The sequence below is a fragment of the Scophthalmus maximus genome, chromosome 18 (genome assembly GCF_022379125.1).
Source record: "Scophthalmus maximus strain ysfricsl-2021 chromosome 18, ASM2237912v1, whole genome shotgun sequence".
NCBI lineage: Eukaryota > Metazoa > Chordata > Actinopteri > Pleuronectiformes > Scophthalmidae > Scophthalmus > Scophthalmus maximus.
The window spans coordinates 2,657,501-2,672,704 of NC_061532.1; the positions used below are offsets into that span (position 1 = coordinate 2,657,501).

At 43.1% G+C, this 15,204-nt stretch overlaps 1 protein-coding gene across 3 annotated transcripts in view; it reads left to right on the forward strand.

The window, feature by feature from the left end:
- dse (dermatan sulfate epimerase) overlaps positions 1-14,735 on the forward strand; it is a 19,762-nt gene extending 5,027 nt beyond the window's left edge. For 2 of the 3 annotated variants that reach the window (XM_035617732.2, XM_035617733.2), the window contains 4 exons: positions 3,405-3,658; positions 9,291-9,530; positions 10,336-10,543; positions 11,136-14,735. In XM_035617732.2, coding sequence (XP_035473625.1) covers positions 3,405-3,658; positions 9,291-9,530; positions 10,336-10,543; positions 11,136-12,882 — 2,449 coding nt within the window. In that variant the 3' untranslated portion in view covers positions 12,883-14,735. Of the gene's footprint in view, positions 1-3,404; positions 3,659-9,290; positions 9,531-10,335; positions 10,544-11,135 lie in introns of those variants that run through there. The other variant, XM_035617734.2, reaches the window with a different exon arrangement.
- The last annotated feature ends 469 nt before the right edge of the window (positions 14,736-15,204 follow it).

Consider the following 15,204-nt stretch of genomic DNA (forward strand, 5'->3'; position numbering starts at 1 on the left):
CACACATGGTGTTTGAACTGATGGCCTTTACCTAAACACTGATTAAGTACGTATCTGACACATTTAAATAAGAGTAATGCAAACACACGCCTGGCGGCTCTGGGGAAGAGAAAAACAATCACAGAATGCATCATGCTCCTTATAACTCATTTGCTCTTAAAGGATATATTAAATGCTCATATTCAGGTTCATAATTTTAATTTAGTTTATAACTTGAGAGAATTTAAATGCTCTGATGTTTTTTAAACACACCACTTCCCTCACACTGTCTATTCCTGCAGCTCCTCTTTCCAGCCTCTGTCTGAAACACTTGGTTTTACCTCCTGTCTCTTTAAGGCCCCTCCCTCCCAATGAGGTCCAGTCTGCTCTGATTGGCCAGCTGGTCTACTCTGTTGTGATTGGTCAACCGCTTTACCCGGCTTTGTTGGCTAGACTAGCCGCTAGACACTTGGTGATAGCCGGACTACTGATGAGGTGTTTTATGAGCCTGAGGAGCAGAGTTGTCTGTCGGGGAGAGGAGCTCCCTTTCCCAAGGACTTTGGGCTTTTTTACTTTGCAGAACTTTCACATGTAAAAAAAAAACAATAAAACATGCTAAAGGAAAAATGAAAAAGCATAATATGTCTCCTTTAAGGTGAGAAAACATGAATGAAACAGTCAAAGCTGAGCACAATTTAATCATAAGGGTAACAATGATGGTGGGCCGTAACTCAAAATGTTTGGCAATCAGTTGGAGTATGAGCATGAACATCACATCCCAAGTCCATCAAAACCAGCCCAATGGCTCTTTTAATTTTAAAGTTATGTTGCATTACATTTACACACCGGCAATAAAAAGGGAATTAACGCATATAAATTGCTTCACATTCTAACATACAATACGCTTAAGTTGATCAGAGGAAATTAAAGATACGATATGAATGAAACTTAAACTTAGAGAATGTAAAACATCTTTTCAAAAAGGTTTCAAATTCACCGATAGCATTTATTTCTCAGGGTTTTATCCAGACTTCCTCTAAAGGAATTCATTGGCAATAAAATACGCCTTTCCTGCTAAAGCTTTTCTTCATCTGGTATGACCATCTGTTTCTATATTTCTACATTTCATATAGATATATTGCTCCAATACTAAGTCAGTGGGCTGCACGGTGGTGTAGTGGTTAGACACCTCACAGCAAGAAGGTTCTGGGTTGGCCTCTAAGTTTGAACCATCCAGGGTCTTTCTGTGTGGAGTTTGCATATTCTCCCCGTGTATGCGTGGGTTCTCTCCGGGTTCTCTGGCTTCCTTCCACAATCCAAAGACATGCAGAATGGGGTTAGGTTAATTGGAGATTCTAAATAGGTGTGAGAGTGAGAGTGAATGGTTGTTTGTCTCTGTGTGTTTGCACTGCGATATGTTGGCGACCTGTCCAGGGTGAACCCTGTCTCTAGCCCAATGTCAGCTTGGATTGATTCCAGCCCCCCGCGACCCTTTAAAGGATAAAGCAGTATAGATAATGGATGACACAACATTTTAGCATTTACTGTTAACCTGCAATTTTCACCTGTGAATAATCACGTGTGCTTGATGTCAAACCATATTTTTAATCAATTTATTGGAATGTTATTCTTTTTTTAAATTGTTGATGTTATGATGTTTTTGTAAGATCCAATTTGCTCTGTCCTATTTAGCTAGTTAATCTAATCTTCCCGACTGTATTCAAGTATTACACCTCCACCTCCAGCTCCACATAGAGAAGTAATGGATGGGGGGGGTTCCACGTTGCTCATAGTGAGGTTTTACACATTTTTCCCAATATCAGTATGTGTGCCAGAGTGCAGAGAGGATAAGCCACCCAGCATGTGTTTTCACACACTGACTTTTCTCCTCGGCCACACTTTTTATTATGGTCACTGAGCCTCTGAGGGCTTCTGCACAGCGGCTCCTGGAGTCAGTCAGCTGTGGTCTTCACGCCCTCCAATTATGTCTGCAGCAACTCCACCAACCATGTTCCAATGGTGGCCTAGTGGTGCCTGCTCCTTTTTTTCTATTAGAGTCTGGTGTACAAACACACACTAAAATTGTGTATTTTTTGCCACAATTCAATATGCTGTACTCTGAAACAGTTTACAGTTTGAAAAAGGTGTTTACATTTTTTTGTTTTAAATCACAGTATCGCAGTTTGCCATATGTTCAACCTGCTATTTAAAGATGTTTTTAATCTCTTGTTAACAAGGGAAAACAATGTCTTGCCATCATCAAATGGGTGAATCCGCCCAAATATCACTCATACAATGTGTTAAATGACTTGTAAGAGATATTGGAGCAGCTGGAGGCAGCTGAAACAAAACTGAAGGGTTCTTTTCCAAGCAAAAGAAAGAAACCACTTTCAAAATCACAACTCCATAATAAAACACAAATTTAGATGAAATAAAATGACAAAATATCTGACAGGCAGGAGTTATGGAGAGTTCGAGTCTCTTACAAATATAAAATAGATGTGCAGTAATAGTAATAAAAGTATTAATGTGTCCTGAGGCCCAGCTTGCTCCGGTAGATGTTGTTTCCCTGAATCCTCTACAATGGACCTGGCGAGTGCAAAGTTAGCATGACCCCACAGGGTGACAGTGACCACATTTATGGGAAACATAACATAATTATCCTTTCGTTTTCATGGCGGCTGTTGTTTTCTGAACGAAAACAAAATGAATCATTACTTATAAGCTCGTGGAGCTCTCAGCTTCGAGCATCGACTGCTGTAGCAGATACTAATTTGATTTACAGTGTAGAGAGAAACCCACCAGATCGTGTTTCATTTTTCCATAAACGTCTTTGACAGAAAGAATTCCGTGAACGGCAGCTTGGCTGGAGATGAGGTCACGACTCTGTTGCTCGGCTGGAACGCAACTGAATCCTGGCGCGTGTGTCGACTTGAATCATTGAGGGAACAGGGAACAGGGAACTGCCGGGGTTTTTATCACCACATCTGAACTTCATTTCTCTTTCATTAAGTCAGCCAGTTTGATTGAAGAAACACCTTCCACCTTTTTCACTACACAAACGCTTTGAACTTTGAATCCATACAAGTCAGCATTCTCAGATCCTCGTGCCTGTGAACCAGCACATGCTGCACTTTTCATGTCTCTTCATACGTCCCTTTATTGCTGCAGCTGTATTTGTGGTGTAAAATGCTACTTAGCACCCATATTTTTGCTTTCATAGTGAAAAGACGTTTTACGGCTGTAATTAAAAGGCTGTGTTTGGGAAATGGTTTCTCGTTCATGACATAGCATTCAGAGTTTTATTTAAAGAGTGAACATTTTGCACCTGCTTACCACTGTGTTTAGGATCCATGTGTGTGCTTGTGTGTGTGTGTGCGCGTGTGTGCCTAGCCTTCAGTCTTGTGTCCGTGTGTGTGTTGCAGGCTGGTGAAAGACGCCCCCTGGGATGAAGTTCCTCTGGCGCACTCTTTGGTCGGGTTTGCCACTGCGTACGACTTCCTGTATGAGTACTTGAACAAGGGCCAACAGGAGCGATTCCTGCAGGTGATAGGCAATGCGTCGCGCCTGATGTACGAGAAGTCTTACGTCCGAGGATGGGGCTTCCAGTACCTGCACAACCACCAGCCCACCAACTGCGTGGCTCTGCTCACAGGAAGCCTGGTTTACATGACCCAAGGTGAGTGACTCATGTCTTTGCTATGTGGTTTTGTTCTTGCCCTTGCTGCAGGGTACAAAATCATACATTTTGTTTAGTGATAAGCAGATCTGATACTAATATCAGATATTGCTCTGACAATGTCTCAGATAGCTGGATCAGGTACTTGCAACAGTAGGGCTTAGAATGATTCATGTCTCAGTGAGACATACAGCTTTTTTAAAGCATACCTTTTAAACCAGGGACCTGCTGCTCAAGGTGTATGCACCTGTGTGAGAAGCGCAATTACCATTCAGCTATCAGGTCGCTCCGGGTATGGACCGACAGGATTCAAAACATGAATCTGTGCATCCTTTTCTTTGTAGCTTCATTGTACACACAGTCTGTCAGATCTATGTCCATGTTACTATTCTCAACAGATTTCACAAATTCTGTAGCGGCTCTTTAAAGGACTTCAGCCACAGATGTAGCAACGTTTTGGTCCAATTTTCCTACCATTGACTCTCCAACTTGATTTCATGGTGTTCACTTGGATTTACTAGCATACTTACAAAAGGTGACATGGTTTGCTGCAGTGTCAGGGTAAAGATAGTTAAGATAAAAAAAATCAGATCTGTACTCTAACAACGTCTCAACAAAAAAAGCTAAACCAAAACTCATTTCCAAACACGAGTTGGGGGATCTGAGACTTTTAAATCTAGTCATGTAGCCATTTAGTTGTGTAGACATTTAGTTCTGTTTTGTGATATGTGCACGGCTCTAGCGTCAACTCTGTCTTCACACTTCAACAATTGAATGAGGCTTAGATTTAAAAAACTACCCCTCTCCTTTTTCTTTGATATATAAATAGTATAAACTGTGGCCATCCAAGCTCGCCCTTACATCTTCGAAACTCAGCCATTTGGTCAAAGTTGTAAAAAGCACATAACGTTGCTTTGCTGGAAATGTGTGTGTGTGTGTGTGTGTGTGTGTGTTTGGGTGTATGTGGGGTGTGTGTGTGTGTGTGTGTGTGTGGCAAAAAAAAGGGGTCTGGTTCCTGGTGTCAGGAAATCATTGCTGTCTGTGATCAGCCCATGAGGAGTTTGATTGCCATCATTACAAGAATGAAACGGCTTCTTAGTTTAGCTCCTTCGCCTCAGCTAACTGGGCAGCTTCGAAGTAGGGGGGCATGTTTCAGCGACCGGTCTGCATTCATCCCACCCCCGCTCCATCCCTTTGTCCATTTTCTGATTAGGTGGGTAAAGGAGGAGTCGGGGCCCTGCCAAGATGGTGGGGCCTGAGCCGTTGCTGAACCTTCCACTTTGGCTTCAAAACCGGTCTTCAGAAACCTATGGGTAACGCCACGGACGCTATGTCCATCTTTATGCACAGTCTATGGTTGAAACCTAACAGCTGCTGTCAGATCAGAAGTTTTATTCATGTATAGTTTGGTTCCCAGCGTTTTCTCATTCATTTAGCACCAAAGGTGTGAGGCTACAAGTGTTGAAAAGCATAGAAGGATGGGGATAATTGGTACAGTTAGTTTATAATTTGCGAAAACAAACATCTCCCGTCCACTACACATGTAACTGTTTATCCTAATAGTAATCATGACAAAATATATAAGTATATATATTACTTGAAAGGAATACAACACTAGAAATTGAAAAAAGTATTAGGTGGCTGTTTGTATTTATATATGTTCTCAGTTCTAGTAAGCAACTACTACCAATATATTATTACAGGCCCTTCCCAGATTTACATGAACGTGGGTCACTTGCTAACCTGCTAGATTCGTGGTGATGATAGGTTTGTTAAAAAGTGCCATTTTAGGTTTTCTCTTCAGTGGTGATGGCTGCAGAGGGTCTCTCTGTCACTTCCAGAGCACTAAAGCAGTTTCATGTTGGGGGAAAACTATGTTGGGATAGAACCGTTGATGTCTGCTCAGGAAGGAGGTGACAGGAAGCAACCCTAACACCTAATGTGGTCCTGATTCTGTCCAGCATTTCCTTTGTGGGACCTGATTTCCTGCCTATTCTTTGTTTTTGTCCTGCAGTAAATATTGTGTGCAGCAGCAGATGTGGGCCTTCGAAAGGTGAATTCCTGCAGTGCAGCCTGTTTTGCCAGTGCTGATGTGAACCAAATAACAGCTGGCTTTCCTTAGGGTGGTTTTATTTGAAGTTTTTGTTGTTGCTGTTGTTTGTAGAGGGCAGCAGTAGGCACAATGCTGTGTGAATACTCTGGAGAGTTATAGCCTAACCTCTTTCTGCCTCATTTCATTTTGTTTGGAGCCCAGGAAAAAGTGAGCCTGGCCCAGATCGGCATGCCCGTGTTACCTGGGGAAAGGATTCTGTTTATTTGCTGTTTGGGTGCTTTGTTTATAGCGGATTTAATTTATTAACATGTACTTTGAAGGAGACGTCATGCAGCGATGATAGGTTCATACCCAGCAGGGGGGGTTGGCGGACAAAAGCTTCTCAATAGATTGCTAACACATGATGTATTTGCAGTGATCAACGGCAGAGCTCTTACCTTGGCTGCTTCATTTAGCAGCCTCACTCGGGTGTCACATGTGACCCTGTGCAAAGGCCCGAGTGTATTCCATTCTTCCTCATTTCTTGTGTAAAAGGATTACATAACGACTAAATATTATCCTGTCAAAGTGACCGCGACCAAAATTGAAATTTTCCAATAAGAACTGCCAGAAATGAAGAGCAAACTCTGGCTTCCTCTTCTTCCTTATTGGCTAACTGTCAGAGGAAGTTATTATTATTTTTATTATTTTGCCGCACCCTAAAATAACACCACTTACCGAAAGGAAAGACGCCTGTCATCTTTTAGATCATTGTTTTCATCCTCTCTCAGACCACCACCTTGGGCAGTGACTGATTCTAAAGCAATACACGTTTGTTAAAATCAGCGAATATCTCCTAACGGTCCGTTAGCTGTCGCTTTTTTCTTCAGGAAAAAAATCCGTGCCCGTGCTCTGTAAATTGAAAACAACAAAATGGTACAGACCGCACCACACAACACTGCGAATGCAGTTTGTAAACATTACTCGTCAACACGTTAGGAGACCTGCTAGCAAGAAGCGCTGCAACTCTAGCAAGTAGCGCTGCAACTGGCCAGTAGGCTGGTTTTGGCCTACTGGTTTGTGCGTCGGTCTCCCATACCAGAGGTTGCGGCCCGGCCAGAGAATTAAAATCACAACAACAATGAGAGAAACACGCTTTCTCCAGAATTGCTTACTGCCCCTTTAAGCAAGTGCAGCTATGTTTCTTCGGACGTGGTCAATAACCCAAACAGTGTGGAAAGCATAGCGAATAACAATCATCATGTGCTACTTGCTATTAACGATTCTCAACGATTATTAGATGACGTTCATTTTGCTGACACTTTCGTCCAAATCGTCCTACAATAATCGAGGCAGATAGCGTTAAGGGCCCACACTGGGATGACCTGGAGTCGGACCCTGACCTTCTGTACCAAAGTCAGCGGTGTTAACCCACAAAGCCATTATAATAACAAATGTTGTGTCTTCAACTTTGTCCTCTGCTCTCTCCTGTGTAATTAGCGCAGCTTTGAATGAACACATCTACATGAACATGAAGCCTTGATTGTCCACTGACAAATTATGTTTATTTGTGCAGCAAACCAGTGTAATTGTCCCAAAAGTTGGACTCAAACTGTCTTATTGTCCATATGATATTTCAACTTTTGAGGAAAGCACCTGAAGCATCTGCTCTGAAGTGTGGCCCTGCGCTGTGTGAGCGCCCATGAAGCTCTGCTTGTGTCTATGTGGTCTTTGTCCGGTCCAAGAGTTCCTGTTTGATGGGTAATACCTGCTCTGTGAAGGCATGGACGGCTCCAGTGGGGCGAACCTGCGCCCGCTCCCACCCAGCCGGTTACTGCCGACGGCCTCCGGGATTTCTCAGAGGGTTGTGGCTGGAGTGTTTATGTTGTTGCTTGTTCTCATAGTAAATGCTGTTTGTGTGTGTGTGTGTGTGTGTGTGTGTGTGCGTGCGTGTGTGCGTGCGTGTGTGTGTGCGCATGTGATTTGGCATGTGTGTGAGAGAGAGTATACATGGTGTACTGTCCCACAGCGGTGTCATGCTTTCCACAGCCACAGCTAAATGTTGCGTGTGGAAGGTTTCTTTAGGTAACTGACTGAGAAGACTTTGTTTGCTGTAGTACTGTTTTCCATTCATTCCATTAGTGACATAACACATACACCACTCAAACTCCATAACACGAGGCCCTGCTCGTTTTGTAACGCACAGCCCCAGACTTTAAGTCCTGCTGTGAACATACAGTATTTCCATTAATCTAAGCACTTTCAAGGCCCCTGCTCGTATGGAGGATTACTAATCTCCCTGTTTGTGCAAAGCATTAGAAATGTATTATTTGACATATATGTTGTATAAAACTTGTCAGTAGCTGAGCTTTTCAATATGGATTAGCATTAAACAGTATCTTAATGATCTCTCTATCTCGAACAGAACCAGGCTCAGTTGTGGGTGGAACATCTGCCTCGACCGGTTGGGGTGAGAGGAGAGGTGGGCAGAAAGAGGGGAAGAGAAGAAAGAGTGCTATATAAGCCTTGGTACAGGTAGGGGTTAGGGGCAGGGGTGGTGATGGTATGCAAACCCTGTTTTGAGTAGGGGTTAGGGTAAGGGTGAGGGGTGGGATTGGGATACAAACACTGGTTCGGGTTGGGGGGGGGGGGTGCAAACACTGGTTCAAGTAGGAGTTAGGGGAAGGTTCACCCTGGTTAAGGTTTAGGGGATATTACATGCTGGTAAGGGTTTGGGGGACATTAAAGCTGGTTAGGTGTTGGAGAAGTTTCACCCTGGTTAGTATTAGGTGAGTCACCATGGATAAAACATTATTGTCAAATCAATAATAGTCATTTGATCTCAATTGATTGCTAGCCTTTCCTTTACCTTACAACTCTTGAACCATATCTCACAAATACAAGACTTAGATAATTTAGATATTGTATACTACTGGGCATGTCCATTTGCACCTCAAGTCCATATTTTTGGATTTTGCTTATCACCTTCTGGCACAGTTCCCACCAAATCTGATGATCTAACACATTTGAAACACTTAATTTTTCCTCTTTGCACACAAATAACCCCTGACAAGATTTGAACATCCTCCAAAAACCATTCCCACTGTCATCCAGTTAGATTTCAGCATTGATTGAGCATCCCTCACCTCAGATGAAGACAATTCCCTTTCTCTCCATAGCAGCTTTTATTTATCTATTTATCTATTACAATACCATTGACTTTTGGCGAGAGATTGGGTGCACCCTGGACAGGTCGCTAGTCCATCACTAGACTGACATACAGAGATATTAACCATTCATGCTCACATTCACGTTCAAATAGAGTCTACATTAACCTAACCTGCATGTCTGTGGACTGTGGGAGGAAGATCATTCAAACTCCACTCAGAAAGGCCCAGGTCGACCAATCACCGCATCACTCTGCCAACCCTAAGATTATTTCTAGATCCAACTGAAATTTATTAAAGCCACATAAATCTAAATCAAAAATATGATGGTAAATTATTATACCAATCAATTTCAATAACAAAAACAATGGAGAGACAGGCACTTCTGACTGTATTTCACCTGTGACACCATCTCAACTCACTGTTGTTCCAGGTTACCTTCAGGAGGCCTACCTGTGGACCAAGCAGGCCCTGTCCATCATGGAGAAGTCCATGGTCCTCCTTCAGGACGTGACGGACGGCTCCCTGTATGAAGGCGTGGCCTATGGGACTTACACCACCCGCTCTCTGTTCCAGTACATGTTCCTGGTGCAGCGCCACTTCGCCATTAGCCACTTCAACCACCCCTGGCTCCTCAAACACTTTGCTTTCCTCTACAGGACTATCCTGCCTGGTAACTGTCACATCCGCTGCTGTTTGTTTACCTTGCTGAAGGAGTGACAAATGCATGTGATACACTTTTCACCTAATCAACAACCCTTTGAGTATGTGCTTCCTTAGCTATGAATGGCAGACATGTCCTGCTAGTCCCTACTAGCATGGATACATGTTGTATGCCAAAGTTGGGGCATGAAAATGACCTTAGGCTGCCATGTTGGAGAGTAGCTTCTCCTCTCAGCTGATATGGTCTGCATGCATGTAGCTATTACCTCCCCAGTTGTCTTTCAAAGCTTAGCCGAGTCCTGCTGGGACCTGTGGTGTCCTGGAAGTTTTGTCCGAAGGTCAGGTGGAGGGCAGCAGCAGAGGAGGGGCCCCAAGGTCAGGCTCGGACATTTCACAGCCCCCCGCCAACAGTTTCTGTATTGTATTTGAATGGCACTGCTGCGCTCTAATTACACCAGCCAGGAGAGCCACAGACCCAAAACCACAAAGCTAGCTTTCACCCTCCACTAGACAAGCAAGACTGCCTCAACTGCCCCCTAAGCACCCCAGATGATTGCTGTCCCCCGGCTGTGTATGTTCCTTTATGTGTTTGCCTAAAGCTGATGGGAAGCAAAGGATGATAAGAGAGGCACTAACATATCAGAAGGGCACTTAAAGGAGCTGAGTTGTTGGTTGGTATGCAACTGCTCTGTAAGTTCATGTATAGGAAACCACATGCATTTTTGGTGCTAGTCTTAAAAATCAGTGTTAACATCAGTATTCATGCTATAAAATCAGTTCGGCACCATGACGCTGGGTTTTCTCTGTCTCACCAGGATTTCAGCGGACCGTAGCCATTGCAGATTCCAACTACAACTGGTTCTACGGGCCGGAAAGCCAACTGGTCTTCTTGGACCGCTACGTGTTGCGTAACGGCAGTGGAAACTGGCTGGCAGATGTGATTCATCAAAACAGGGTGATGGAAGGGCCAGGGCAGGCTGGGAAGGGCCAGCGGTGGTGTACTCTCCACACAGAGTTCATCTGGTAAAGTACTGAATTTAATCTAATAAGGGGACATTTCTTCCTGCAGTTTTTCTTTGTACAGCCATTATTAAAGGGAAAATCCACCCATAAAACTTTACTATTAATTGGTCCTCTATCTACAATAACTTGCATTTACGAATGTGTTGATCAGGGTCTAAATTTCTCAGGACTTGCCCAAGTCCAGCTATTTAAATCTAGGGATTCATTATTTCCATAAGTAATTTTTACTTCTTTTTTGTAAATAAATCACTTGCTCTCCCACATGTAGTTTCTGACCAAGGAAAAAATAGATACATCAATGCCTTTTATTCCTGGTGTATTTACTGTTCACTGTGACATTCGGACATATGTCCTCACAGGCAGATAATCCTTTCCTGCTGTGTCGTCAATGCTGAAGGGACATATAAAGGAAAATTAAACATCTGATACAAACCTTTAGCCGGACATCACCTACTGTAGCTACATCTTGTTACCCCCGGCATGTTTTCACCCGAGTCTGTTTGTTAGTTAGTTTGTTTACTTGTTGTTAGTTCTTCTTGTTGTCCGTGGATTTCGTTTTATTGTCTGATATAGGACTTGTTTTTTTCTGCAGGTATGACCCGAGCCTGATCGCCAAGCCCCCTTCAGATTTTGGAACATCCCAGCTCCACTACTTTGAAGACTGGGGTGTGGTCACGTATGGCAGTGCTTTGCATGCAGTTACCAACAACACCTTTGTCTCCTTCAAGTCCGGGAAACTGGGAGGACGTGCCATCTTCGACATTGTTCACAGGAACAAGTACAAAGAGTGGATCAAAGGGTGGAGGAACTTTAACGCTGGCCATGAGCACCCAGATCAGAACACCTTTACCTTTGCACCCAATGGTGTCCCATTCATAACAGAGGCACTATATGGACCCAAGTACACTTTGTTGAACAATGCTGTGATGTTTGGCTCTGCCGTCTCAGGGAGTTGCTTTACGCCGTGGGCTGGACAGGTTACAGAGGCCTGCGACTCCAAGTGGTTGAAGTACAAGCTGGGGCTGGCGGCTGATGCCCAGGGCAGAGTAGAAGCTGCTATGGAGAGACAGGGAATGGTCTTCATCCGAGGTGAAGGACGTTCTGCTTATAACCCAGAGCTGAAGATCAGGAACTTTCAGAGGAACCTGCTCCTTCTTCACCCTCAGCTCCTCCTCCTTGTGGACCACATCCACCTGGATCCTGACAGCCCAACCAGGGCCATGAGTGCCTTCTTTCACAACACAGAGCTGCCATTCCAGGGCACAAAGGTGGATGGTGTTCACGGAGCATTTGTTTCACATGGTGAGGACAAGTATAAGATGTTCTGGATGGATGACACTGGCTACAGTAGCAAAGGAGTGATAGGTTACTGGAATTACCCTCGAGGGTACCCTTATAATGGCTCCAACTACGTGAACATTACGATGCCGTTGAGGTTCCCTCACACAAGGGTGGCCTACATTTTTTTTGGTCCAGGGGTGGAAGTACAGAGCTTCAGCCTGCGTGGTGACAACCAGAGAGTGGATATTTACCTGTCCACCAAGGATCACACTTACACCATCTATCTGCTGACAGGAGAAGTCACCAGTAAGCCTCTGTTCTCCATGGTGCTGCAGGACCACAAGAAGATCGTATTCGAGAAGGCGGCAGTAGAGGTTGACAGGTCCCCGGAGGAGGTAGAGGAGTACGTTAACGTGATGGAGGACAACCTCCAGCACGTCAAGCCTGTCTTCCAGCAGATGGAGAGACACATCCTTGGACAGGTTCTCAACACTGCCAGCTTCCGCAAGACTGCAGAGCGCCTCCTGCAGTTCTCTGACAAAAAGAAGACCGAGGAGGTCATTGAGAAGATGTTTGCTATGTCCAAGAAGCAGGGCAAGGGTAAAGGGGGGAAGAAGATGAACCTTGGGGAGAAGCTTTCTGAAAGTCTCCCTGACATTTTTGCACAAATTGAAGTGAATGAGAAGAAGGAGAGACAGAAAACTTCAAAGCGTACATATGAGGACAGTCCAGAAGAGGGGGACACAGACTCGCGGGCCTTCATGGATTACACAGACAGTCGCAAAAACAGAAAGGGCGGCTTCGTCAAGGGCCGCAAATTCAAAGAGGTTCACATGGTGGCCACAGCTGGGAGCGAGGGTCTCCTTAGCATGACCTCCTACATTAGACTCTTCCTCCTTTTGAACACTGCCACCTTCTTTTTACTGCTGGCTGTGTTGCTGACTCGCTTCCAGAGGGGTCGAAGCTTGCACACGCAGAGGTGTTTCTACACCATCCTTCTGATCGACTGCTTCATCTTACTGTACCTATACTCCTCCTGCTCTCACACACAGTGCTAACATCACGAGTGGGTGAGGAATCATCCGGCCGCCGATCGAAAGACCTATTGTTCATGGTGAACCAACCACACCCACACCTCAGTCTGAGCCAGATCTTACAGAAGAATATTAGGGCTGCTAGTAGAAAAAGATCTGAGATTTCAAGAAAGGGTATTTTGACAAAAAAGTAATTATATTATAAGAATAATGTCTTCGCTTTTCTAGAAAAAGTTATTATATTTCAGAAATAAAGTTGTATGTGTACAAGAAAATACTTGATTAAAGTCATTATTATTCAAGAAAAAAGTCACAACATTTCAACAACAAAGTCGATAATTTTTTAAGATGCTTCTGTGAGTATTCATACCTATTTATATCTTAGTCAGACACAGTCTGTCAGCTACTACATGAGAGGTACAAAGGACCTGAAGTCACAAGTTTCATCTGTAATCACCTCGTCAGCATAGATTTTATGATAGTAAAATGAAATGAAACCAGTTACATCATGTGACAGGATGTGACATTTTTCTCATGCATCTTATTTCTGTGATATTATGACTTTTTGCCCCAAACATATGTTGTTATACTATATTGTGATTTGAATTTTTTAGATACTGAATTTTATTCTTGCAATATGATGACTTTTATTCTCTGAATGTTATATTTTATCATAATTTAATGGGCCCGATCTTACATTCAGCATAAAGCAGTGCCAAATGCAGTGCAAATCAAAAATGCACTTACAGCCATATGAGCACCCATGGGCCTGTTGGTGTTAAAATTAGGTCAGGCTCATGTTTGCACATTACTATCTTGAAGCAGTGGAAAATAATTACGTTTCGGACCAACAAATAAAACCTCTAAGGTCAGTGGTGCAGCAATTCACTATTATTTCAAGGTGCATTATCAAGATAGTCATATGCATCTACATTGGCAGGTGAACAATGAGCACACACTCTGCCTGTTACACACACAGATATCGATCCAACAGCAAGATCATCTAGCTTTTAAAGGGAATGGGAGATGGCACTCTGATTGGTTTATTGCATGTTACACCTAAAACACCTAATTCAGAGGGTTAAATAAAACCTTTTTGAACCAAGCAAACTCCCCCCCCCCAATACAAAAAAGTTGATTTGAGCACATTGTAAATGCACTTGCACAGTGATCTTAGGTCATTTAAACAAAGCCCTAGGTCTTTCTTTAAATGATGACTTTATGCTCATTAATAATGTGACTTTTATTCTCAGTATATAACCCTTATTCTTGTAGTATTATGACTTTTATTCTCATACATTTTGACTTTTTCTTATGCAAATTAGCCTCGGGGGGCTTAAGGATATTCATCTGAAAATTCTTGTGACTTCTCATAACATTAAGACTTTTGTTCTAATAATATTGTGACCATTTTCTTGATTCTAGAGCTTTTTTCCTCACAATACTTGTGAGGACCTTTTCTGCCAAAATATTCAGATTTTCTTTTTGGATTGACAGATTTCCTCGTCCTTACAGTGGCCCAGATACTTACAAGATGTACCAAATGGGTGTTCAGGAGAAAAAAAAAAAACTTCTTCTGAATAGGAATTGATGAATTGCCAAGATGAAACCAGATCACCTCTGATGTAATGAGCTTCTGTGGAGCTTTAGAACTGAGTCTGTGTGAAGTTTGTCGTGTTCAGGGGACCTTCCTCGTGTCAAAGATCTTGAGGCTAGCCACTATAAAGCAGTCGCCTCAGCTGTACTTGAGATTTGTCCTGTCTAAATAGTTCATAGAAATACATTGAAATGTATATGTATATAAATATATGTGAAAGCAAGATATATTTTTTATGGTCTGTTTTTTTTACCATTTGTAAATAAAATTATCACATGCAGAAGTGTGCGTTCATTGTTTGTCTCGTGAATGTGTGAACCCAAACAGGTACATTAGGTCGAAAAAATGGTCAAGAGAGCACTGAAAGTTTAGATGGAACAAACAAATGAAGACCTGCACCACTGTGCCAACACGTATGTTGCGTATAGACAAACATTTTAAATCCAACTTCAATGAATCACAAGCAAAAACAGAAACAGACCCCACAACTTGCGTTGATGGAGCTTTTTCACAGAGGACTTTTTGACATGTTTGAGAAAGACAAGCAAAGTAGAATTTCATTTAGCATTGTCAGGGTCCTGGTATGGTGCTTTCCGGCTCACTATGAGACCTCCACCACCTGAGGTGATGTTGTTAGCACCTGTCAACTTCCAGCTATAACAAGTCAGAGCATGAGGAAACTTTAGTCTTGCATACTCTTCTGTTTTAAAAAAAGTGGTCACATCATTTACTATGGATGGTAGTTTGGG